This window comes from Canis lupus, chromosome 19, assembly GCF_003254725.2.
Source record: "Canis lupus dingo isolate Sandy chromosome 19, ASM325472v2, whole genome shotgun sequence".
NCBI lineage: Eukaryota > Metazoa > Chordata > Mammalia > Carnivora > Canidae > Canis > Canis lupus.
This window is the reverse complement of record NC_064261.1, coordinates 34361405-34388917: the sequence shown is the minus strand read 5'-3', so window position 1 is coordinate 34388917 and position 27513 is coordinate 34361405. Positions and strand designations below refer to the sequence as shown.

At 32.7% G+C, this 27513-nt stretch overlaps 1 protein-coding gene and 1 long non-coding RNA gene across 8 annotated transcripts in view; one reads left to right on the top strand and one right to left on the bottom strand.

The window, feature by feature from the left end:
* The window catches only part of LOC112648411 (uncharacterized), a 160747-nt gene that overhangs the window by 74422 nt on the left and 58812 nt on the right, over nucleotides 1-27513 (bottom strand). The gene's annotated exons all lie outside the window — the stretch shown is intronic.
* DPP10 (dipeptidyl peptidase like 10) overlaps nucleotides 1-27513 on the top strand; it is a 1271598-nt gene that overhangs the window by 1193802 nt on the left and 50283 nt on the right. For all 4 annotated transcript variants that reach the window (XM_025429711.3, XM_025429705.3, XM_025429721.3 and 1 more), the window contains 6 exons: nucleotides 1788-1826; nucleotides 6903-7010; nucleotides 21258-21349; nucleotides 21725-21772; nucleotides 24874-24995; nucleotides 26257-26304. In XM_025429711.3, coding sequence (XP_025285496.1) covers nucleotides 1788-1826; nucleotides 6903-7010; nucleotides 21258-21349; nucleotides 21725-21772; nucleotides 24874-24995; nucleotides 26257-26304 — 457 coding nt within the window. The remainder of the gene's footprint in view (nucleotides 1-1787; nucleotides 1827-6902; nucleotides 7011-21257; nucleotides 21350-21724; nucleotides 21773-24873; nucleotides 24996-26256; nucleotides 26305-27513) is intronic.

Here is a 27513-nt window from a genome sequence, read left to right as displayed (position 1 = left end):
CTATATACAAGTTATTCTCCAATATTAAAGCATAATTTGTAAGGGGGAAGAAATTTGTTTTGATTGGAGTGATAAGCATAGATAGGGAGATAAAGTTGATGAGTTAGTCATTTACTTACTGGATTTGACTAATGCTCTTTACATTTAGCTTGTATTAATAGGAAACTTATTTCAACCATCATCTGATAGGCTGATAGGATTTCACCATTTATTTGTGAAAGTATTCTGCACCATTTTTTATTCAGCTAAGTACTACATCATTTAGAAATTGGCATGTGTATATTCTAGTCAGAGAAAACCTGTCATCTTTTCTATATGATGATAATCTGTATATGTATTGGCAAGAATGTATCAAAATGCTTCAGAAGAAAATAGATATAGGAACCCAATCATATTATTGATTTGGTACCTTATTGATATTGTTATATTTCTTTTCTTTTAAATTTTAAAAATTTATTCATGAGAGATACAGAGAGAGAGAGAGAGGCAGAGACATAGGCAGAGGGAGAAGCAGGCTCTCTATGAGGAGCCTGATGTGGGACTCGATCCCAGGACTCTGGGATCACGACCTGAGCCGGAGGCAGATGCTCAACCACTGAGCTATCCAGGCATCCCTACATATTATATTTCTAATATATTTCTAATCCATTATGAACTTAAAAATTATTTTGCTGTCTACTATATTGAGATAGTAAGATAAATGCATGTGAAAACTTTGGACTTCAATGGATTCTAACAAAAGAGTAATACTAATGAAAAGTGCCATTGATATATTTTTGTGTGTCTATGTTTTATAGATACCAATAACCAAGGATGGTTATTGCAGAGATGCAAATAGAAAATCAAGGAATATTTTAGTTAGATGTTTCCTTGATATCTATATGTAGAAAATCTAGTGAAAAAAACATAAGAAAAAAAAAACATAAAAAAAAAAAAACATAAAAACAGGCCCTGAAAAGAGAAAGTGTTCGATTATAATGTAATAATACAGCTTTGAAAGATAATAGTGGTAAAAAAAAAAACTATAAATAAACTTTTATAACAATTTTAAATTATACCTCTGCATATATGTAAGATTGGTAACATACTGTGTTTAGTTTTCTTCATTTAAATATTTTTATTATAGATTAATTTTTTCTAGAATATTAGACTTTCATAAGTTCCTATATGTAAACATTACTAGTAAAACTTACTGTATCTACACATATTTAATTTAAGATTAAATTAATCTCATTTTGCTTTGTGAAATATGATCTTGGTTCTCATCATTTGCAAGATTACCTTAATGGTACATAAAATTTTGTCATTTCAAATGTTTATTTTTCCTTAAGAAAAGAAAATGACTATGATGGAGAGTGGATTAAATGTTGAAAGAACATCTACCTTTTCATTTTATTCCTGGATGTTTGCCCAGTTCTTTTGAAGGACTTAATAATTTTGTTTCCCAATGATGCCTAGAGGTGAAAAGAGACAGTGCCTAGTGGTTCAAAACAGTTTGAATGAGGTAATCAAACAGCACTGGAAAATGATCTTCTATCCCTGGTGACATACTACTGGGAATTCTAAAGGAGCTCACCAAAGGAAGGATTTATAATTAAATTATCATTTAATCCCAAATTCTGTACTTATTCATTCAGTTGAAAACAGTAGTGATAATACGATCTCTCATGGTATTTCACTAGTTGAAGAGAGGGAAAAAAAATGCCTAATGGAAACATGTAAAAAAAAATTGATGCCTACTCATTTTAGTGTTCAGAAGCTTCATGGAGTTCATTATTTCTTTTCAGAAATACGAGATGACATCAGATACTTGGCTCTCCAAACAGGTATGGTATAGGAGGTTGCTTTATGTCACATTTTGACTATTGTGCTCATTCTATTTACTCATTTTCTGTATAATAACTTTATCTCAAAAGTTTCAGTAATATTACTTTCAGTCTTTGCTATGTTTGAGTCTTTCCATTAAAATATTTTTGGCTTGGCCTTTCTTTAAGATTATTAGAGAGAGAGAGAGATTGAGGGAGGGAAGAGAGCACAAGTGGGGTGCAGAGGGAGGAAGGGTGAAGCAGACTCCCTACTGCACAGGGAGCCTGACATGGGGCTCAATCCCAGGACCCTGAGATCATGACCTGAGCTGAAAGCAGCAGACACTCATTTGACTGAGCCACCCAGGCACTCCAGACTTGACCATTCTATGACATCATTTATTAAAAAGTTACTTCTATTTTCTATAGAGCTTAAGTTGCAGAATAATTAGTAGGATCCAATTTAAGGATCACTCACATAAGTCAACTTTTGTATAAATTAAAAGAGGAAAAAGTTGTGACCCATTAAAGCTGGAAACCATCAGCATTGATCAAATTCCCCAGAAAACTGACCAAACCTCCACATGAATTGATTATGTGGAGGTTATTTAGATGAATGCTTCTTTCCCTACATGTATCCTACCTCCTGATGCTAATTTATGACATAGAACACTTTAGAATAACTACCAAATGTCTCCACAACATGGTCTCATTCTGAACATTTCAGAAGGAAACACAAGTAAATTATCTGAATATGGCTGGATTCATTTTACTACTAACTCCATCACTTTTCTACAAAGGGAAATGTGTTTGGTTCGCTTTTGATTTGTTTTGTTCTCTATAGAGATCTTTCACATTCTCTCCTGAAGTGTCATACACATCTCTGGTTTCAATCACCACCATGTAGTGAGACCTCTAAATGTATAGCCCTGCTCACTTCGCTGAGTTCTAAAACATCCAAATTCATGCTTGGCATCTTCTCCTAAATCTGTACAAGTAACTGCACACTCCACAGGTCCAAACTGAACATATTCCTCTTCTAGTCTTATGTATTGTTCTTATCCTAGGAGTCAAGGACATAATTACCCATCCAGCTATTAAAATCATAAACCTAGTAGTCATTCTTAAGGTTTTCTTATCCTTTTCTGCCTATTATTTTTCATAGACTATTATTCTGTATATTATTCATCACCAGGTTTTTCAATTTTACATTCCAAGATCTCTAGTCAGTTTACTTTCCTCAGCTTCACAAACAGCATCCACTATTTGTGTAGAAACTGCAGGTCCAGGCAGCCCAGATGGCTCAGCAGTTTAGTGCAATTGTCAGCCTGAGGCGTGATCTTGGAGACCTGGGATCGAGTCCCACGTCGGGCTCCCTGCATGGAGCCTGCTTCTCCCTCCTGCCTGCGCCTCTGCCTTTCTCTCTCTCTACTCTCTGTGTCTCTCATGAATAAATAAAATTAAAAAAAAAGAAAAGAAAGAAAAGAAACTGCAGGTCCTCTTTGCCTGCTGAAAGCTCAACTCCTCAGGTGCATGCCAATCTCTTCTCCATGCTGCAGGCTGGCTGACAGACCATGGCAAAGTATATACTTGGTTGCCCCTAGCCATGCCTATTCTACAGCTGAAACAATTGTTGTCAGTTCCTTCTCCATTCTAGGACCATTCTAGGCACATTAGCTCTAATATTCACAGGTTCTTTGCATATGTGCTGCTGAAGCGAGCACTTCACAGGTTCTTTGTAATGAGCTTTTCTTCTAAATGGAATTCTATCAACTATTTTGTGAAGGCTGCTCCTTTTTCAAACCTCAGCTTAAATCACCCATCTAAAATACTACCTCCTCCAACCACTATAACCACATCACATCCGTTTATAAAAGCTTTCTTTTTAAAGTCAAGTGTAATCTTTTTTGTAATCCTTACACAATCATTTCTATGTTGTTTCCCTACATTCACAAGGGCAGGAGGGGTCTTCACTTTTTTTTCCCCATTGTCGACTAAATGCCTCATATAGAGTCTGTTTATAAGAAAATTTCCATAAATACTTGCTGGATAAAGAAAAGTAGGAAGGACTATAGATAAGCTAAACCTTTTCTTGCTGGAAGCATAAGCATTATCCTTATTTATATTATATTTATCTACCAATAAATAAGTAGGTATTAATATAAACTATTTAATCTAATGAAATTGGAAAAGAATCAACTTTGATCTTGTAGTCAGTAATGGAATTTCTTAAGTTAGATACTGAAAATAAAAACAATGAGAAGCAATAACATAATGGATATTGACATATTCTAAATTGCCCTGCATTATTAAACCTATTTTGCTATCAGTTTTATTTTCAGTGACATTCATAATATTGTAACATGCATCAACATAATCCATGTGCTTTAGGAATTGTGTTATCTACATTTTGAACCCCAGATTTATGAATGTTTAATAGAAATTCTTAAAGCATAGAAACTAGTTATCAATTATCAATTAACTATTCAGTAAAAAATAATGCAGATGGTAATTTGTCACAGTTGAGTTTTTCTCTAGAAGCTTTTAGAGATTTTTAGAATTTGATGAAATCTAAAGTTTGAGAATGATAGTAGTAATGAGATGAAACAAATTTCTAAGAAAACTAGAAACTTAACATAATCATCATATGCTTACTTTCTGGACTGTAGTGAGAATAGAGAACTAGCCATATTTGGCCTGGCTTTCAAGAGACTTGTGATAACCTCTGTACAGAATTATTGGTCAAGAGATAGAATTTGGTATTCCCAATCCATTGCTCTGTGCATCATAAACACTGACTCACAAACATGAAAGTGGACAGTGCAATTGGCTCCATTTCCATTATTTGATTCTAGGAAGAGGTTGGCATAGAGCTCTATTTATAGGCAGATATTGCCTAGTGGTGAAAGTTATTAAGCGCAGCAATGCATACGAGATTATAGTTCCATCTGCTCCTTCACTGAGCCATTTATAAGGCACTAGAATTGGAAGGAGATGGGTACACAAATATAAAAAGTAAAATAGATACAGATATCCCTGTACCTTAAAAAGGCAACTTATTTTTGGAGCAAATCACAAAGGGATAATACTGAATAGGGGAGGAGCTAATAGGTTGGAGCAAATGTGGATAGAGTGATATATAACAACCATTTTTTTCCTGTGGTACATATTCATCTATTCAATTATGAGTTGGACACCTACTGGGTCCTAGGCAATATAGCTAAAAAGATAAAATTGCAAATTTAGTTTAATTATTACTTGCCTAGTGAAGGAAGCCAAGCATATAATAGAATGCATTGAATGCCATGATAGAGATGAACACAGGGTAATTGTTAGAATCTCTGAGGAGAGATTTCCTAACTATGAGATACTCTCTAACTAGGGAGATTTGGAAATGGTTCCTGTTCCTTGAGTTTAAGGAGGGGCAGGCGAGGGAGGAGGGGAGAGTAAGATTCAACATAAAGGGAAACAGAAAGGTTGTTCCAGAGAGAAAAAGCTTCATGTGCAAAGGCCAAGAGAAATCCCAGAGCACAAGAGATGGAACCTACAGAATTATTGACTCTATCATAGTTGAAAGATGTGATTCGCTCAGTCAAGTTTCTTATATTATATGCCTAGCAACGATGCATTGTCTTCATCCTTGAATTGTATATTATTTCAGTTTTAAATGTTTGCATATATCATCTTATATTTTCATGAGTGTCCATGAAGTAGACAAGGAAAATATCCTTATATTTCTATCAAAGGATGATCTCACTAGTAAAGCTAAAATCTCACTAGTAAAGCTCACTAGTAAAAGCTAAAATGAAAATAGTCATTTACTTATTCATTAAGTGTATAAGTATTAAGCACAATTTATGTGATAGTCATTTTCTAGGTGCTGGAGATAGAGCAGTGACAAATGGAAGGTTCCTTACCCATGAAGCTTGCATTCCAGGGGAACACTACCTACTTGTCTAACTACCTGCCCACCTCATATATACACATATATACACCCAAAAAAAAATGCATACCTGCCTATAACATAGTGTGTTGGATGCTATTAGGTAATATAGAAAGAAACGGGAAGTAGTAAAAGGGGACGAAGGGTTCAGATAGAGCTGTGTGATCTCGCTCTAAGATCCCCTTCTAGATGGGGTAAGTGAGAAGCACCTCAGTGATAAGGTGACAAAGAGACAACATATGGAAGACATAAAAGAAAGAACCAAAGGGCATAGAAAGTGCAAGGGCCCTGGAGCAGAAGCATGCACATGGAAACAGGAGAATGAAAAGAGATCAGAAAGAGTGGTGGGCCAGATCACCTCAAAGAGCTTGTAGGCCATTTTAAAGACCTGCAGAAGAAACCATAAGCAAAGCCTTTCTTTTACCATATGTGTAATCACTTTCACTAATCCAATAGGAAAGAATCCAGTGTTTTGTCAGGCAAATCCATTTTCTTAATGTTTCCCCTGGAGCAAAAGGAAAGCAATCTATATGTATAGCTTCCATCATTTAATTTTCAGAAAATAATTCTATTGATTTAACATGCCACTAGAGTTTAATTAAAAAATGATCAAATGGGCATTTGTGTTTGTGGTTTTTTTATTTATTTTTATTTTTTTTTGGAGGAGTGAGAAGTGAAGATGGGAAGTTTGAATTAAATGATTTTCACTGGATTCCTTCCAATTTTGCAGCCTTTTATCTTCTGTGTTTTCAGTAAATTTATATATACATCAAGAGAAATGTATGTTCAAGTAACCAGAATTGCTGAGTCAAAGATTTCAGAACACACATATTAAAAATTGCATGTTTTTTGGTAAACCATTCATTAAAGAGCTGCTTATGGTAGTCCAAATCAAAGAGACAGAAAAGAGAATGACGGGGAATAAGGTAGGGAGGGATGAGAAGTTACTGTTTAATGGGCACAGTTTCAGAAACCTACAAAATTTCTGAAGATAGGTGGTGGTGGTGCATTCACATTATTTTTAGAGATAATTTGACCATTTCACAAACAAATTCTAAATCAGAAATTTATGTAACCCATACTTAAATTAGCAATGGTTGGCAGCACAAAGCACATACCATCTTGAGATCATTATATGCACTTCTGTGTTTTAGAATGAGGAGCCGGTGTTTTCTAGAGATGGCAGCAAATTCTTTATGACAGTTCCTGTTAAGCAGGGGGGCCGTGGAGAATTTCACCACATAGCGATGTTTCTTGTCCAGGTAAGTGCTGGCTTCTTTCTATTCGGTGTCATTGCAGTACAATTTTGTGACATATTATGAATCTACAGTTAATGCCTGTGAAGTCCAGCCATATATTTAACCCAAGGACTACATTTTAGAAAGAGGATTCCCCTCCATAGCTACAAGTTCAAACTGTACCTTCCCACAAGAGTCTCAACACTCAACAGAACTCAGTGAGTCATACATGTATGCTAAGAGGTGAGGGTCTTTGGATATAGAATTGAATACATGAAAATTACCCAGTCCCTACTTTCATAGACTTGAGGACAATCTAGAGAAAACTTTTCATTCAACAAATACATATTCTTTATTTTGTACAAGCAGTATTTCAAAGTGCTATAAATGTTTTAAATACTTGAAGCAAACTATATGTCCATCGAAAAGTTGGATATATTATGGTAGATGCTCATAAGCAAATGTAATGCAGATTTGAAAAACTAGGATAAAGAGAGACTGTGCTAAATTTTTATAGACTTCCTGATAAAAAGAAGGAAAGGGTTATTTTTCCTTTAAATTGCAAATGAGTTTACAGTTAAAAGTTTATAAAGTTGTATCCAATTACTAAAAAATTAGAGAATTTAGAAATAGTAAAAAATGACAAGGTTAATGAATCAATTTGAATGTAATGGCCAGTAACAAATATTCATGAGAACTAGTTTCCTTCAAAATCACATAAATAAACATCCTAGTCTCAGGTAAAAGATAATTTATAAAGATAAAACTTTGTGGAAAAATAGGAATCCTCTAGGAGAGTTTCCAAACAAACTAGCCAAGAATCAATTTCATGCTTACAAAATATAGAGTAAAAAATATAAATGTGCCAAAAGATCCCGAAACAACCTAGCTACTTTTATGTCATTAGAACTTTTAAGCCTTGTGCATATTCTTATACTTTTATCATTATCTACATACATATTTATGTTCAGCAACTCAGTGCCTTGAATTCTCAAAATCTTATATCAGTAGTTTAAAATTAAACACTTGTCTAAGGTCTGTACCTATTAAAATAATTGTCATGGCTTTAATTTTAATCAAAGCTGAAATAAAAAATTTGGGACACGTATAATGTCCAAAATAGAGATGTAGATTAATTTTCATAGTATATCATTAAGTTGGAAAAATAGGTTATAGACTAATGTATAATGTGATCTCATTTATGTTCTAAATAAATATATTTATATATGCATAAATTTTCTGACAGTTTTGTATCTAACTTTTAAAATGATTACATCAGAAAGGTATGACTAAGGGAACTCTTTTTTTTGTTTGTTTTTGTTTTTTATTTTTTAATGTGAACTAGAGGAAGCTTCACTAGCAAATTGCTCTACCTGATTAACTATTGCTAGCTAATAGTCAACTTTGTTATCATAAATAGGAGAGATATTTTGGCCAAAAATAATAAATCACACTTTCCAAAAGTGAATGTAGCATTTTATTAAATTTTTAAATTGATTAAATTTTTAAAGACCAGTATTTTATATTCAAGAAATTGTGTGAAAACCCAGGTGGTCAAAATTAGATACAAATTGTAAATATTTATAAGATAGAGAGTGAAAGATAGGGAAAGATGTGTAATACATCTTTTATATATACAATTCCAGGAAAACAATCTATTCAACAAATTAAGAAGAGAAATAGTGTCTTTTAAAAGTGTGGGACTGGCTGGGAATGCGGGGGGTGCTGATGCTGGTAGGTAGGAATCAAGATATTTATGAATCAGCAGAAGTTCCTTTATAAGCCTTAGGAAGAAATACCTTCTGCCCCCAATCAAATAATCCTGACATGCATTCTAATTCATTATTACAAAAACTTCATAGAGCAGATGGGTTTACTTTGTTCCTCTTCTATATGAAGATTATAACAAAGCTTTCCTTGAAGTAGAAAATATTTTGATCTATTCTAGTGGCAGTTCAGAGAATTTGTAGCTTGTCTCACTGAGAAATAAACATGACTGAATGATTATTTATGGATATTTTGGCAATGTTAACGAAATAAATCTACTTTGCTCATGAGTTAGAGGTCAGTGGTTAGATAAATGTAAGTTATACCTAAGTCTACACACACACAATCTTAAATAGTTTGAATTCCTTTGTCTCAATTTTTAAAAAAACTTGCAAAAAGCTCTTTTATGAATCTTTATGATTACCATGACACGTATATATGCTATAAAAATGTGTATGATTCTAAACTGAATTAAGTGAACAAATTTAAAATCAAACACAATCTCATCACCCCATACTCTTACAGTATAAATCATACTTATTTCTAATATATATTTCTAATTCCTTTTAACATATATGTGGTATTTCTAATACATATTTCTAATTCCTTTTAATATTAAAAACTATTTGATTTTCTCTTAAATATTGTAATCATAGCACATATATATTTGTAGTATTTAAGGAATAATCTATAAATATCTTCCATTATTTATTACATTCTTATTATTTAATATTCTTAAGTATGGTTTTAATATGTATGTTATGTATGTTCATTCTGCCAACTAGATTTACTATACTATATTTAAATGAATCAATTTGAATCATCATTAAAGTGACGCTAGTTTTGATACTAGAGATTATTCAGAGATAAACATTCTTATACATACTTATTTGTGATTATTACCACAAATATATATGTTTTAAAAGATACCTAGGCAAAGCACATATGTACATATGTATTTGTTTAGTTTTTTTTTTTTTTTAAGATTTTACTTATTTATTCATGAGAGACACAGAAAGAGAGAGGCAGGGACATAGGCAGACAGAGAAGCAGGATCCCTGTGGGGAGCCTGATGTGGGACTCAATCCTGGGACTGCGGGATCACACCTGAGCCAAAGGCAGACACTCAACCGCTAAGCCACCCAGGTGTTCCATGTTTAGGGTTTTTTAAAAATAGTTTATTTTATTTATTCATGAAAGACACCGAGAATCAGAGACATAGGCAGAAGAAGGAGCAGGCTCCCTGTGGGGAGCCCAAAACAGGACTCGATCCTGAGACTCTGGGATCATGCCCTGAGCTGAAGGCAGATAGTCAACCACTGAGCCACCCAAGCATCCCTGTTTAGGTTTTTGATATGGAGTGTCAAATTGGCTCTCTAAAATAGTATACTAAAAAATATAGAAATAAAAATAAAATAAAATAAATTAAAAAATAAAAATAGTATAGTAATTTAGAGTCTAACAGCAATGCATTACCAACATTGATGACTTTTCACACCCCCCTTTCTTCCCTTGACATAGTGAAAGTAAGAATTGACAGAACAGAGAGTTTGATGGCCAACAATCACGATGACTACCCTAGCAGTATCTGATGTCTAGCTATATTTGAGAGCTTCCTACTGAATGAAAACAAATTTATCTGTTTGAAGTATCTTACTAAATGAGATTAGTAAATTTTTACAAACACTTTTCCTTTTCACAATGAGTATGTAGGGATCCCTGGGTGGCGCAGCGGTTTAGCACCCGCCTTTGGCCCAGGGCGCGATCCTGGAGACCCGGGATCGAATCCCACGTCGGGCTCCCGGTGCATGGAGCCTGCTTCTCCCTCTGCCTGTGTCTCTGCCTCTCTCTCTCTCTCTCTCTGTGACTATCATAAATAAATAAAAAAAAAATTAAAAAAAAAAAGCTGCACAATGAGTATGTAGATAAAAACTATTAATTAAGACCAGGCTATAAAATTAGTCTTTCAGGTTATTTTCATTATAGAGAGTGATGGTTGTCATTACAGATACTTTAGTGGGTTTTTTCGTATTTACAAAGTTGATTGATCCTTACTAATTTCAAAAAATACAAGTAGAAATAATTTGTGTATCCTCCTTTTAGACAAGATTATAATTTTATGTAAACTAGAGTATTTCATTCTAATATTTTAAATTCTAATTGTAAAGCATACTTTTCCCATAATGCTATGAATTTTTGAAAACCAGTTCTTTAGAAGATTAATATTTAGTTGACTGGATATAGATAGTTAACCAGTATTATTTTATGTATAATTCATAGAAATTTGCTCTAGTTACATCTGTCACTCTACAAAAAGCTACATTGTATTATGGAGTATTTATTTAGTTTTGATTAACAGAACTGGAATTCCTCCATCAAAAGGAAAATATTTCTAAGCTTATATATACATATATATATAAATGAACATTTGGCAGAATGAACAGCTTTTAAAACCATACTTAAGAATAATATTAAAATATTAAGTCTATAATAATGGAAGATATTTATAAATTATTCCTTAAATACTACAAATATATAAGTATGTATATATACATTAATATATACATATATTATTTAATTTCTAGATTATTTTCAATTTGAGTATGTGATAGCAGAATTCCTCTACTTTTATATGTTGCATTAAAAACAATATTAATATAAATAAAAACTGGCTTTTCCAAAAATCTATAAAGTAATTGTTCTTTTGAGTAGAATATACAATATGCAATATTAACATCAATTTATATACTGCCTAAATCCAACAATGATGTAAAACTTCTTTACTTCAGACTATTAAACTGTGATTGCTTCAGAAATCTCCTTCCTCATCTCTCCATAGTATTTCTTATGTAGACCTTAAACTTCTGAACTGCCATATTTGGAACTCTAATATCTTGCATCCTGTATTGCAGGCTGCAGTTAAGTAAAGGGTTTTTGACAAAGACATGGCTACTTTTTTCTCTCAAATATGAAGTAAGCAGAGTTTCAATCATGTTAAGTGGTTCAAATTCATAAACATAAGGAATTGCCCTGTCATATTCCTAAATTGTGTTAAATGAAAAATTATATATGTTGCTGAATCCATCTCTTTCTGTATGTAGTAATACAAAGTATTGCTCATGAGAACTGATGATTTCACTTGGAACAATTTTAAATGCATTCATTACAAATACTTTAGAAAATGGCATGCCCCCAATTCACAATTCTATCACGTAATCAACCCAATAATTTTTTTATTAAACTTCACTATTGTATCTGATTAGAACATTGTCTGAAAACAATTAACTCACCTCATGTGATAAATAGACAGTAAATTAAAGCATGCTATTTTTAAGCACTAGAAAATTTTACTTATTTAGAAGCTACAGAAGTTCAACAGAATTTTTAAGAAATTTGAATGAACCATATATAATTAGGTAAAAAGCACATGTATTATTAAATTTTCACTGATACCAACATCTTCCAAATTTTTTTTTTTTTTTTTTTTTTATTTATTTATGATAGGCACACAGTGAGAGAGAGAGAGGCAGAGACACAGGCAGAGGGAGAAGCAGGCTCCATGCACCGGAGCCCGATGTGGGATTCGATCCCAGGTCTCCAGGATCGCGCCCTGGGCCAAAGGCAGGCGCCAAACCGCTGCGCCACCCAGGGATCCCCTCTTCCAAATTTTTAAATATAAATACAAGATTAATTTTTCTGAGTAAGAGAAAATCTATACTAATTTGAGGAGAGGTATCTGATGTGTAAAAGTTCTGATGTCATATTCTCAAATTTTATTTTATTTGGGAATAAAAATACTTTATCTGCATCCTACATTGTCATCCCTTCAGTGAAGGAAATCACTAGTTCTACTACTGTTTATTCTAAAATTAAAAGTGAAATACGAGTTTAATTTAAAGTACATTGCATGTTGCCCTTGTCAAAAGCCCACTGTGCTTTCTTATTCATAATCATTTTTCTGTTCTACCAAGTTAATATAGTAGAGACTGTGGTTGCATGGAAATAATTATTACTGTACAGTAAAAAAATGATTAATCTTTCCTTCTCTGTTTAATTATCTTAGCTGTGATTGCTTGTCCTTTGAAGGTGGATTTAAAACTAACTGAGGTATAGATACCTCCCTCGAGCAGACTAGCCAAGTTCCTTGATGTTTATGTTGAACTTACTGTATGGCCATCTACCATATTCTGATTTGTATTAGAATTATTTACCTAAGGTCCAGATCAAAAATAATATGCTCAATGCTATGATAAAATCTGATATGCATTAGTAGAAAATAGTTGAGTCTTATAACTGTAACTATAGAACTATAAAAGATAAGCTATGTATTACGTGTGAAATGAGGTTCTACTTAGTCCACAACCCAGATTTTCCCTAGTAGATATAAAGCAAGCAGGGCAATTACAGATGCTTGAAGTGAATCCGATGGTTGTGAGGCTGTTGTTAATGCTTCTAACAGGAGGACTTTTGGTCCTAAAGTAGAAGCATAATATTTTTATGCTAGATGGATCACTGAAATTAATAATGTGGTTTTTAATCTTATGTATGTTGTGTTCAGACATTGTCTCAAAGCACAAGATTTTTGCTCATGATCACTTTTAATGTGGACACTCTTCTACCCTTAAACACTTATCTACAAATAACAAAATTTTCTGGAAAAAAAAAGAAAATATAGTCAAGCTAGAAATCTCTGAGCCAAAAGCCTCCCTAGGTATGTACAAATATAGAGCAGAATTTCTTTATCTTTAATGTTTTGAGACACTGTTCATCTTAAAATTGGGCACCAAAGATGCAGTAAAACCTTAAGATCTTAATATCCTGTCCTTGGCTCATTCAAAGCAGGTTTTAAAAATGAGTAAGGGAAACCATCTATGGGATGTTGACCTGTGGGAATCCGGCTATTAAATATGTGATTTCAGAACTCTGTGTAAGTCTTTGGTCTATCCCTGCCTCAAATCAGAGAAATTTGGTTTCATCTTTGCATTTATACTTTCATTCAGCAAATACTTGTAAAGTGCTGTAATGTGTCAGACAACATGGAAAGAAAAAAGTTAAAAATAAGGAAGTCATATATTGTTGTCAATGTTACAAAGCTAGAGGTCTAGGGAACTCCCTTTAAAAACAAGGAACAGATGATTTAGGGAGATGTCAAAATATAGACATAAGACATAGAAAAATTTTTGAAGGCAAATTATTTTACTACATACACATAGTGGAGTAGAGTGCCCTTTTTAGTTTCTGCTTCCAATAGTATGCGAAAGTTGATACTGTAATAAAACTCTCTCATGTCAAAAACCCCAGATTCTAGATATATTTATACTAAAAACATGTGAATTATTACTCAGCTAGTAATATATTTCATTCTCTAAAGATAATGCAAATGAATTAGAGGTGAATTCCAACAATTATAATTGTCCCAAAGTGACACACTGGGAAATTAAAATATAATTTCTACATTATTCATGGCTTTAATAGAAAATATATACATTATATTATGTACATAAATGTTATCATTGATAAAAGGAAATATGGAATGTATAAATTAACATTCAATATCAGAATTTAGAAAAAGAACAAAATAAATTCAAATGAAGAAGGTAGGAAATGAGAAATACAATAGAATTCAGTGAACTATAGCAAAGGTAAAATAATGAGGCATAGCAAAACAAACACTTGGCTCTGCAAAAAATACTAATAATAATTAAATGTATCATGTCTTAAGTTAGCTTAAAAAGTAGAAAAACTCAAAGTAATCAAAAGGAAGCATAACTGCAGATTTTAAAATGTATTTTAAAATAGTATTAAAAATAAAATAGTATTAATAACTTCATGCCAACAAATTTGAAAACTTGAGTAAAATGAATAAATTATAGAAAAAAATTACCAAATCTAATTTAAGAAACTATATGATTGTCCTATATTATTAAGGAAATGGAACAGTGTTTTAAAATGTTTTCACATTAGGGATCCCTGGGTGGCGCAGCGGTTTGGCGCCTGCCTTTGGCCCAGGGCGTGATCCTGGAGACCCGGGATTGAATCCCACGTCGGGCTCCCGGTGCATGGAGCCTGCTTCTCCCTCTGCCTGTGTCTCTGCCTCTCTCTCTCTCTCTCTCTGTGTGACTATCATAAATAAATAAAAAAAATTTAAAAAAAAAGATTTAAAATGTTTTCACATTAAGTATAGGTGGTTTTCAAAGTTGGGATCTACCAAATATTCAAAATATTCAAGAAGCACACACTTAAATTATATAGAAACACATTCATAAAATAGAAAAAGATGGAATATTTTTCAATGTATTTTATGATACAGGTTATCATCTTGTACCCCAAACCAAATGAAAACAGTATGAAGGACAATCACATGTCACTTAAAAACTCCTAAACCAAATAATAGCAAATTGAATTCTTCAGTGGATAAAAAAAAAAATAACTTATTTTTCACATAAGAATTCTAAGTTTGCTTAAAATGTAAATATCTATATCATAATTCATTGCTCTACATGAAAAAATCATCTTATAGATGCAGACAGCCTCCAATAAATTCTACAAAATACATATTCAAAAACTTCAGAAATTTGTTAACAAAGACAAATTCTTTAAGCTGATAAAGGCACTCACCAAACCTTAAGTAATTTAGCGTAGTCTACAGTGCACTGCTAGTGAATCTTCCTTTTAAATATCAGCATTGAAACTGTATATTGACAGATGGTAACCAGACTTAACCTGGGGATCATTTGCTAATGTGTGAAAATATTGAATCACTATGATTTACACCTGAAATTATAAAATATTTTGTCAATTAAGTTTAAATAAAAATAAATAAAACTTAAAAATAAAAATCACCATTGAGACAAGGAATCAAAGTGAAGGACCTTGACTATGCATAAAACCAAATATGATGGTTTTTAAAAATTGCCACCTAAGAAAAAGAGAAAAAAACAGAGTCATTTCTGGGAATATTGTTGGTGAAAGGAGAGGTGGAAACTAGAAACTAGTGATGGAAATTAAAGACCCTGCAGGGGAAATAAAAAAAAATATATATATATATACACACACACACACACATATGTATATATATATAATGTATATACGTATAAAAGTGTATATATATAGTCAGAAAATACGCATCCACTCCTAACAGTGCTGGGGAATAAATTCTTAGAGTTCTAGAAAAAGTATTTCTTAGGGACATAGTTCCTTAGAGTAATAGTAATGTAAGTCTAGTGGGTCATCTAATATTTTACTATCCTTACACATCTATATCCTAGAAAATCTGAGATTTTTATAAAGAAGAATATATAGCTGGCAACAGACACACAGACATAACTGTATGAGGTTAACAGAAAGTGAGAATTAAAAATATTCAATAAAGATACCCCTCCCTCAAAATCAACTATGAAGCAGAAGAATACAGTCATATGATACTCCTGAAAAAATTAAGTATCACTAAATAAATACTTGTATATAGAAAATTATCAAATGTGAAATTTAAAACTCAGTAAAGGCTTCATAAAGAAAAGTTGTAGAGTAAATAACAGATTTCAGGAAGGACATTTAAAAAAATAGTACAAAATAGTAACAAATTAATTAATGGGAAGATGATCAAGAGTAAATAGATATCGCTGAAAATATACTAGTGGGTATAAAGCAGGGAAATGAAAACAAATGAATAAACAAATGAAATAAAGTAGAGAGGATCAGAAATAGCTAAGATAGGGAAATACTATGAACTGACATTTAATTGGATTTCTTAAAAAAGAGAAGCAGAACAGGAGTTAGGCAAAATTTAAAACCATAATCCAACAATAAACTAGAACAATAAAAATGGTCAAGAAACAAAAGAGAAATTTGGAGTGGTGGTAAGAACATGATAAAGTTATTAATACAATAATAACATATAAAACTAAGAAACCTAGCAGACTTAAAAACATTAACAAAATTACAAAAAACTGCCTATAAAAAACCTCATTAAACATGATATCCATAATAAATATATAAAATACGATAGAAGTTTTCAAAAGGTATCAGTCATACACAATAAATGTAATTTGGCTTAATTTATGTACTAAAATTTTTAAGAAAATGTTTTTCAGGGCAGCCCTGGTGGCTCAGTGGTTTAGCCCCGCCTTCAGCCTAGAGCCTGATCCTGATCCTGGAGACCCAGGGTTGAGTCCCAGTTCAGGCTCCCTGCATAGAGCCTACTTCTCCCTCTGCCTGTGTCTCTCTGTCTCTATCTGTCTCTCTGTCTCTCTCTCTGTCTCTTGTGAATAAATAAAATCTTATAAAAAATAAAAAGTTTTTCATATTGGTTCTTGAAACAATGCAATTCAGTCTTTTTGAAAATACACATTTAAAACAAAAGGATTTAGAAAGACTAAATCTTGATGCTAGTCAAGAGAGAATTATGCCTCAAAAGCATTAAGAAGACCAGACGACACTTTATGATGTTCAAAGGCACAAATCACAACGAAGGTACAATAGTTAAAAATGTCTGTATCTGTGTCAGATAGTGCAATAGCTACCTTCATAAAGTTGAAATGCACAAAAGCTACTTGGTATGTGGAAACCTTCTTGTACCAACCTTTGTCCAAAGTTAATCACATTATATGATTTATATACATATTTTTGTTATATATATTTTATATTTTATATATTATATTGTATTCTAATATTAACTACATTATATGTTATTTATATATAGTTATATATACAGTTGGTTTCTATCACTAGTTTCTAGTTTTCACTTCTCCCTTCACCAATATTCCAATACATATAATATATAATATATATTATATATCATGTAATATATAATTATATATATATATCCAAATTAAAGATAAATCCTTTTCAAGTACATAAGGAACACTGATAAAAACTGAACATGCATTAATTATTTTAAAGGTTCAATAAGTTCCATAAAGTAGAAATTATATGAAAGCATGCTATGATGACAATGTAAATCAAGAATATATTTTTAACAAGTTTTCTGGCTAGAAACTTTTTTAAAGTAAATCCAACTAAACAATTCCTTGGAAAGTTCAAATTTGCAAAATTTATAACTAGTGATAACAAGAATGACAACACACACACACCCAAAGACAAAACACAGGCTGATCCAACTGAGTAAAAATGAGAAAGGAAACACATACAATTAGGAATGACTGGTGGGAAATAGCAAAGGACAGTTTAATAGATCCCGAAGGAATATTTTGAAGAACTCTATGCCAATTAATTTGAAAATTTAGATGAAATGAACAGTTTCATGAGGAAACACATTTTACCAAAACTGCCCCAAGAGAGACAGACAACTTACATTGACTAATGACATAGAAGAAATAATGTCATCAAAGAAATACACCACAATGGAGCACCAAGGCTCACATGAATTTACAAGAGAATCTTACCAGACTTTCAAAAGTAATACCAACACAATTTGAAATATTCTATGTGCTTTATTTATGGTTGCTGTAAAAGCCTTTTACAAAATTTCATATCAATTCCTGGTTTTAAAAAATTAAAAATAGGGGCAGCCTGGGTGGCTCAGTGGTTTAGCGCTGCCTTTAGCCTAGGGCCTGATCCTGGAGACCTGGGATCAAGTCCCACATCGGGCTCTCTGTATGGAGTCTGCTTCTCCCTCTGCCTGTGTCTCTGCCTCTCTCTCTCTCTCTCTCTCTCTCTCTCTCTCTCTGTGTGTCTCTCATGAATAAGTAAATAAAATCTTTAAAAAATAAAATATTTAAAAATTAAAAATATAGGAATTGGTAGATAATTTCTTAACATGATAAAACATACATGTTTCAGTCCATAATCCAATAGAGTAGGATTCTCATCAAGGTCATAAACAAGGAAGGATGCACACCATCTCCACAATATTGTGTTGGGAGGTATTTGTGTAAATCAGATGAGAATAAACCATAAGCCGTAAGATTTGGGTAAGTATTCAGTGAGATAGCAGGATAGATATTTAGCATAAGGAAATGAATAGTGTCCTTATTTGCAAATAATAACCATTTAGAAAGGATATGATTAAAAAAAAAGGATATGAAATAGAAAGCTACTCACAATAGCCACAAAATATAAAACACTTGGTAATTAATATAAAAATGAAATATATATGAAATGTAAATGTGCTAAATGTACAAAATCTGTATGAGGACAATGCTAAAAGACATAAAAGCTTTCTGAAAGGCATAGGCGTGAAAAAAAAGGGAAAACATCCTTGTTCTGGGATAAAATGACTAAAGATCAAAAAGAGGCCAATATTAATTATAAATTTTATTTTATACCAATAAGAAATTCTATCAAGTTTTTATGTGCTTGAATGAAAAATGGTTATTTTTAATAATATTTGGGGAAATCCTGACAAAAATAGAGAAGGGGTGAATTGTAAATAATATGCATGTTACAGAAATCTGTATTTAAGAATGTGTGGTTTTGCGACATGAATTAACAGAGATAAAACAGTATAGACAGCTTAGACACATATGGAAATTTAATATATCTGATAAAGATGGCATTTCAAAGTACAGGAAAAATGAATTTTTTCATAAAGTAGTCTTGGAAAAATTGAATATCATTAGGAAAAAGATAAAAGTAGATATATGCTACCACCATAATTCTAAAATGATCAGATATCTAACTTTGAGAAATAAAACCTTACATGTACTAAGAGAAAACATCAATAAATTATTTGTAACCTTAGTTTGAAGAAAGCCTTTAAACTATGCACCAATACCTAGAGACAATATGATGGTAAATTTGATTACATAAAGATTAGAAAAAAATTTTTTGTGAGAAATGTACTATAACTAATGTCAACATAAGACGACAAACCAGGAGAATATATTTGCATCTTAAGCTCACATAAATAAAGACGTAAAAAGCTCTTAAAAAATAAAGAAGACCAAAACACAAAAGAAATCTGATAGATAATATAGACAAACATTAGCAGAGAGATAATTACTGAATCTCACTGGTAATTATGCAAATGATATATATGTTGTACTATACATACATATATATGATGTTCAACTTTTTTCCTAAGAGAAATGCAAACTGAAATTATACCAGTATACCTGTCATAAGTTGAGTTTCTGACAAATCCAAAATGCTGAGCATTCTGTAAATCACTGGACCAAGAGTCTAAAAAAATGGCCATTATTGTAGAAATCAAAGAAGACAAATGCTTTTGAGACTGAAGAGATGATAATCCAATATAATATGTAAAGCTTGATTGAGACATCTATTTTATCTAAATACATAAATATACGTACATTTAAATATGAAATATATATAGTTATTTAGGTTACTTGGGATTGCTGTGGAAATTAGAGTATAGACTATATATTTAGATTTTGTTAATGTTAATAGGTGTGATATGTGACTTGCTTACATGTGAAAATAGTTTTAATCTTGAGAGATGTATATTGAGTATTTAGGCAAAAATACCCTGATGTTTGCAGCTTTTAAATGATTCAGCAAACAACAAAAGAGGGGGGACAAATTCTCAACAAATTCTCTACATGTTGACGTTTGGTGAACCTAGGAAATGATCTTATGGATATCCATGTACTTTCCATTCTGCCTTTCAACAGGTTTCTATATTTTCTCAATAAAATGAATGAGATACAATTTCATACTCGTTTGACAAAAAATTAAATAGTCTGAGGAAATTAATGTTGGTAAAGCAGTGATGAAGATGTGGAGCAATGAAAACTCATATTGCTAGTAGACTGTAAACAGGGACAACTTTGGAAAATACTTTTTCACTGCCTATTTAAGTAGAAGACATCTGTACTAATGACCAGTCCCCAATTTCTTGGTGTTTGTCTCAAGAAAACCCTGCCATGTGCATCAGGAGACATTAATAAAACTGTTCATAGTCAACTTGTTTTTAAGAGCAAAGATTTGGAAATGTTCAACTGTTGATAAGACATAAATTATGCTATCTTCATATAAAATGCCATATAGCAGTGAAAACAAACTATGGCTACAAACATTCATATGAATAAATCTCAGGGATAAGTTATTGTGGGAAAATAGCAAATCTTAAGGTGACAAACATGCTGTAAAAGTTGAAAGTATGTAATAGTAATTATTTAAAGTTTGTTTTGAAATGTTTTATTTAAAGGCGTCCAAACTGTGCAGTTGCCAGTCATCAAGATGAGAGTTACCAAAGTCCTATGTCTGTAACAAATTCCAAGAATGACATCCCATGTCAAAGTGATGCACAGGCAAGCCTCACCCAGAGGTGTTTTCTGAATGGTTTTCCTACAGTATAGGAGAAAAGGCACTATCCTACTCTGGTCAATGTTTGCGTGTGTGTGTGTGTGTGTGTGTGTGTGTGTGTGCGCGCGCGCGCATTCTTGAGACTGAAAGCAAAAAACTGAATGTTAGCTGAGAATTACAGAATTAAAAGTGACACAGGCAGTTAGTACTTTTGTGTTGACCAGAGAGATGCTGTTTAAAAAAAAAAGGAAATCAATATTTTCTATTTCTTTGCAGAGTAAAAGTGAGCAAATTACCGTGCGGCATCTGACATCAGGAAACTGGGAAGTGATAAAGATCTTGGCATACGATGAAACTACTCAAAAAATGTGAGCGTTTTTGGTTCTCTAGTCAGGTTGCAAGTCAGGGCTGTCAAATGCAATTTTTTCTGCCAGATTTACGTTTTGCTTACTGTGGTCCTAGTCCAGACAGTCCAGCTGTGTAAAGAACAACTTTTCTTTTAAAGAGTCTCCCTATCTTTATCCAGGGACACACTTGCACGGACACACTTACACAGATACGTGCACACACCCTCAGACGTCTTTAAGAAAAAAAGATGTGTTTCCCAAATGGACCAAAGTTCTGTGGTTGAATAATGAAACAGCTCTTGCCTGTTCTTTGGCAGTTTGAAAATTCAAATGAAAACCCAGCCTGGCAAAAATTGATCTGTGCCTGATGTTTGTGTTGTTTTCTTTCCTGGACAGTTACTTTCTGAGCACGGAGACTTCTCCCAGAGGGAGGCAGCTGTACAGGTAAGCAAGGTGGAAGGATTGCCCTGTATAGGTTGATTTCTCAATGGCCATCTACGCAGATTAATGATAGGATGGGAAAATCTGAAGTTTCATTTTTGACATGACAAAAATCTCACACTCTTGAACCATTTTCTCAGCTCTGAACCTTTGTGAGCCTGCAGGGTTGGACTTGAGGGGAAAACCATCTAGCTTTACTTCTTTTCCTTACCTGCTTTCACAGTCTCAAAATACCTTTTTATTTTAAGGCTTGCTTCTCTCAATTGCCCACATCATAGGCATTTACGTATTTTCCTCAGTGGACTTTTCTTCTGCTAAGCCTCATTTTTCATTTTCAATGCATTAATACTGTATACCAGTAATTTATTCCCAAACAAAATAAAACCATTGTGACTACTTAGAAGAGTGGATCAAGGGAAAATTTTTTTCTCCCCCTCCCCACCCCCCATAGTGTGTAAAACCTAGTAAGATTGCTATTGAAGACAGGGACGCTCGTTGCTTACTAAAATAAAGCATTAGATGGGAAATATTTCATCTGCCCAATTTTCCGAGATGGAAAGTTTATATTCATTAAAGATACTTAAGGTCATACCTTTTTAGTATTAAATTGTTTCCTCACTCAGAAAGCTTTCACCAGGACCTCACAAGAATGACTTTTATTTTTGTCTGGCAAGCAACTTATTAATTCTAGACTTTATATACACTTTCTAATTTCCATTTCACAGATCCATTTTTAAAGTGTCAAAACTGCCATGGCATATTCTCAGTAGAAATTCTTCATGTTTGAAGAAGTTTCACCACTGATTCATACCCAATGGCGTAGACTTTCCTTTGAGAGTAAGAATGTATGTTTAAAGCACCCTAAACTCCCTCGATTCACCACTCTTATTTATGCATCAGTTGCTTTCATCTGAATCAAGTGTCTCATTTTATCACCTCTCCCAGTATATGATTTCTATATTCAGTTTTTGGATGTTTTGTTTTTCTCAGAGTCCAGAACCCATATTCTCAATGACTTCCAAAGGGAGAACAGCTATTTATTTAGAGACTGATTCTAATTTTGGTTTAAAGTTCTTGATTAAAGTACTGTTTACTTTTTTTGTTGTTGTTCTTTTTGGTGATCGAATGCCTATCTTGAAACATATACTCTGGTTGGTACTAGTAGTCCTGAACTATTTTTTAAGGTCATGAAACTACTTGATCGGTTTTATTTTTCTCATTTTATGAAACTCTTAAAGAAAAGTGATAATGTCAGAAGATTACACTTGGACAATTTTAGCCAATGGAACTATCTCAATCTGTCTTCCCTTTATTAGCCTAGAATGTGATTTGAATCAAAATGACTTCTTAGATTTGTGTGCTTGTCTTCACATTCTAGTGACTGAGCAGAAGAGTCAGCATATCTATGAACTGTACTAATGGAGCAGGCTGTGTTATAAACAAAATGTAGTACCAATAAATTTCCCCTTCAATAGCTCAGCAAATGCCAGTTGGCTTGACTATTATGGCTAACAATAGTGTATAACCCAGAAAACTCATTCATTGTCTTTTCCAGGTCATAAAAATCATCATTGGTTTACTAAATGTATGGGACGAGATACCCCTGCATAAACACAACTGCTGCCATAGTTCAGAATTTTGTCTCAAAATGTGCATTTCTTTATTTCAGTAATTTCATAATCTAATGAGAAAATAGCATCAAATCTCTGAGGAACTTGAACCTGAAAAAGTATAGGAAAGAGTAGAGAGATAGTTGTGTGTTTTTTTTTTTTTTTTTTTTTTTGATAAAAGGTTTTAAACTCTAGTTATGTCACTTAAGTATCTGTAGACAACTAGCATACATTCTTAGCCTCTCTTTGGAGATTCTTACACAACACTGAATATAATTAATGACATTGACCTGTACACTTAAGAATGATTAAAGTGGCAAGTGCTATGGTGTGTGTGTGCACGTGCATATGTATATACACACATACAGCAACTTTAAAGAGAAAATAGGTATGATTACCTTGTAAGTAAAGGTAAAATGGTTAATGTGTTGAAATGCTTAGTGTATATTAATTGCTTGATCAGTAAAGGAAAATTTTGGATTGTAACAAGTTCAGAATGCTTCAAATGTGAAATTGTGAATTTATCAAGGATACTTAACATTTATCCTCAATTGCTTCTAATGCTTCTGTTACCCATGTGAATACCCCTGTTCCCAACACCATGCCTGCGGCATACTGAACACCAAAATGGCTAGGATTCATTTACAAATGTATAGCCAAAATCATGTTTCTTTTCAAAATGAAATTGAGAGTATTTTATCCAAGTTTAAGATACTTCTTCACCAGCATTTTCATCTGTTTGCACAATTTATGATTCAACTCTATTTATAAAATAAATGATTCCATGTAGGATATTTAACCTTGAGTAAATAGCTCAATCACTCTGACTTTAAGCATCATTATTTGTAAAATAAAGGGATTGTTTTCTTTACATACCTCTCTGATGTCTCAAATTATATATGATCATTAACATTATCATACAAAAATAACTATCAAAAATTTCAGTGCAAGTATATAAGGCAAATATTTTCAGTGCATTTATTTAGTGGGAAAAATCTGACACTGATAGCAAATTCCACGGTTTAGAACACTGAATTTAGGAAATCATGAGCTTGATTCTTTGTGTGATTTGTGAAAGCATGTTATTAGTTCTTTCAATTTTTATTCATGGTGAGTTATGCCCATCTGTGGGCAATTCCTTTTACAATTTTATAAAGGAATATCTATAGAGAAAAGATAGATAAGAATAAGTTACATGGAGTCCTGTAGAAATCAGTTCCTTGGTTATAAACATACATACATTATATATGCATACAGGTGTACATAATTTTAATTTTATTAGAGGAGAAAAATGTGTATGTTTTAACATTAATAGAAATTGACTTTGAAAAAAGGGAAAAAAAGAAATTGACTTTGCATTTATATGATAAGTCATCATTTACAAAATGCAACATAAATAATGCTGTAATTCCTCAGTTTAATATTTAAATATTGATGCCATACATTTAAGTACTTGGAATAGTACCATTTCTAATTTTCTTTTTCTTTCTCCAGTGCGTCTACTGAAGGACTATTGAATCGTCAATGCATTTCATGTAATTTTATGAAAGAACAATGTACATATTTTGATGCCAGTTTTAGTCCTATGAATCAACATTTCTTATTACTCTGTAAAGGTAATACATGATTTCTGATGAAATTTACTTTATTTGACCAGTATCTATTACTATCATGAGTAACTATTTTTCTCTAGCTATGATTTGATATTCTAAATGTATGTTTCTGTTAAGTTGTAAATTATGAATTTACTGAGCTATAAATTATATCTTCATTTAGAAAATGAAATTTGAAACCAACATTTACTCATGATCAATAAAGGCTGTTTGAGAGTGAACCTTTAAAAAAAGTGAATAAACATTTACATCAGCCAAGTCATGCTACAACAATAAACTAATTTACCTAGTCTTTAGAAAAAAAAAAAAAGTCCTCTTATTAAAATAATAGCTTGGTTGTTAAGAGATTGGGGATCTAGAGTAATTGCCTGGGTGGGTCTAGCACCCTTCCATTCTAAAAGATTACATTCACCTCAATTACTTCTACTTGGTAAAAGTACTTATGTCTTATATATTTGTATGGTATATCAGGTTATACTGATAGGAATCATTGCCTCTTAAGTAGATATTTAATTTCCTAGAGATGGAATGGAAGAAATGTATCCCTTATATTGTGATAGACTGAGTGCTTTTGCTCTAAGTGGTACCTGAAGCTGTCCTGTTCTTAAGAAACCCTGAGGAATAGAACACTTTGCTCTTTTTAGTGTTCTTTTTTTCTCTAGATATCAAAAAGTAAGTGTTTGATGGCACCAGGAAAAAACTATTAGACCTCTAGATATAGTTCCTTAGAGGAGTAAAGTTTCAAGATAACATGGCTATACTGAGTTAACTAGTATATTTGAAATATTTCATGACTCCAGTTAATGTTTTTTTTTCAATTGATATATAATTAATTAGAACCGATATTTCTCTCCATGTATTCATCTTCCTTGGTTGAGTGGTAAATAGAATTTAATCTTGGATGAACTAATGAGGGGTCATGGGGTCATGAATCTGCTTTCTGAACGTCAGTGACTACTCTATGAAAGAGAGTAAGGTGAAATAGACAGTAAGGAGCATAAAATTGAGTACCATACAATTATAGAAGTGGAGATCTTAATAATCTCTGCAAATGGTTTATTTCCCCATATGTTATTTTCTGAATATAATATGCATAGATAGAAATGAAATCTAGTTACCTGGTTTCTGTTTAATTATGTTTTTAACTATGAAATGCTTCAATTTGAAAAAAATAACTGTCACATAGCCTTTCCAATAATTATTACTTAGATGTCTTTCAAATACTTATACATTTTTTAAATATATATTTGTTTTTAAAATCCAGGCCCAGGTGTCCCAGTGGTCAGTCTACATAGCACAGAAAACCCAGCAAGTAAGTACACACACATGACAATGAGGGATAGTCATGGTGGGCATTGGTCTTAGGTATTCTTTATTCTGAGTGTCATATTCTTATAAAATCTTTTTCAAAGGAGTTTCCAACATGGAGGGAGATGTGTAGGTACCATCAACTTGACCTTGGTTATGTAAGAGAAATAGTAAAGCAAGTCATTTGAGCCATGTTACAGTTGGAATTGGATCTTATATGCCTGGATCTGGATGTCTACTGTATCTAAATTGAATGAGGACTGGTTGATGAGGCTCATTTAGGTACATTTCAGCCTACTGGCCCTTTAGGACTCTGATTCATATTTCCCTGGGCCTCCTATAGGTTATTCCTCCAATGCTTCTGTGTACTTTTGTGAAAAATATGAAAAGTATATTATTTTATATTTTTCTATCCTATTTGTTGGACATATCCAGGGCTTCATTGTCTTATATATTCATTTTTCTTTTATGTATTTAACTGTTCATCATCTATTAAGTGAGCCCCTACTTCATCAAGCAATATAACAGGTTGGGTGGACACTGCTAGAAAATATGGTTGGTGTGTTTATGACATTATAGTGGAACATGTAAGTAAATAAGTGGTTGAAGTAATCTTAAAAATGAATAGCCAGATTGCTTCCTGCCTTCTTTTCTTCCATGTTTCTTTTCCTTCTTTCAATTTTATTTAATCAGTACTTTTTTGAAGATTCTTATTTATTCATGAGAGAGACAGAGAGGAGTGTGGGGGGAGACACAGGCAGAGGGAGAAGCAGGCTCCATGCAGGTAGCCTGACATAGGATTCGATCCTAGGTCTCCAGGATCATGCCCTGGGCAGTGCTAAACTGCTGAGCCACCCAGGCTTCCCTAAATCAATACTCTTATGCTCTGAAGATTTACATTAGGCTGCCATGATCTAACAAATGAGGCTATATTTATGAACTTAATTCTCAGAACTCATCCTGACATAGTTAATTTTATTATCTTCTTCTAAAGATGAGGAAACTGAGTCACAGGGAGGTTAAATAACTTGCCTAATTCATACTAATGGATATCAGAGCCAGGAATCATATGAGATAGTCTGACTCCAGAATAGTATTTGTAATTAATGAAAGCAGGCTAGAGGAAGGTCCTGCAGGACCAGCGAAGAGGGTCCTTGGTTTCACACAGGATAGACATCAAATGTGATTCAGTGAAAGTGAAAACAGAGTTTAT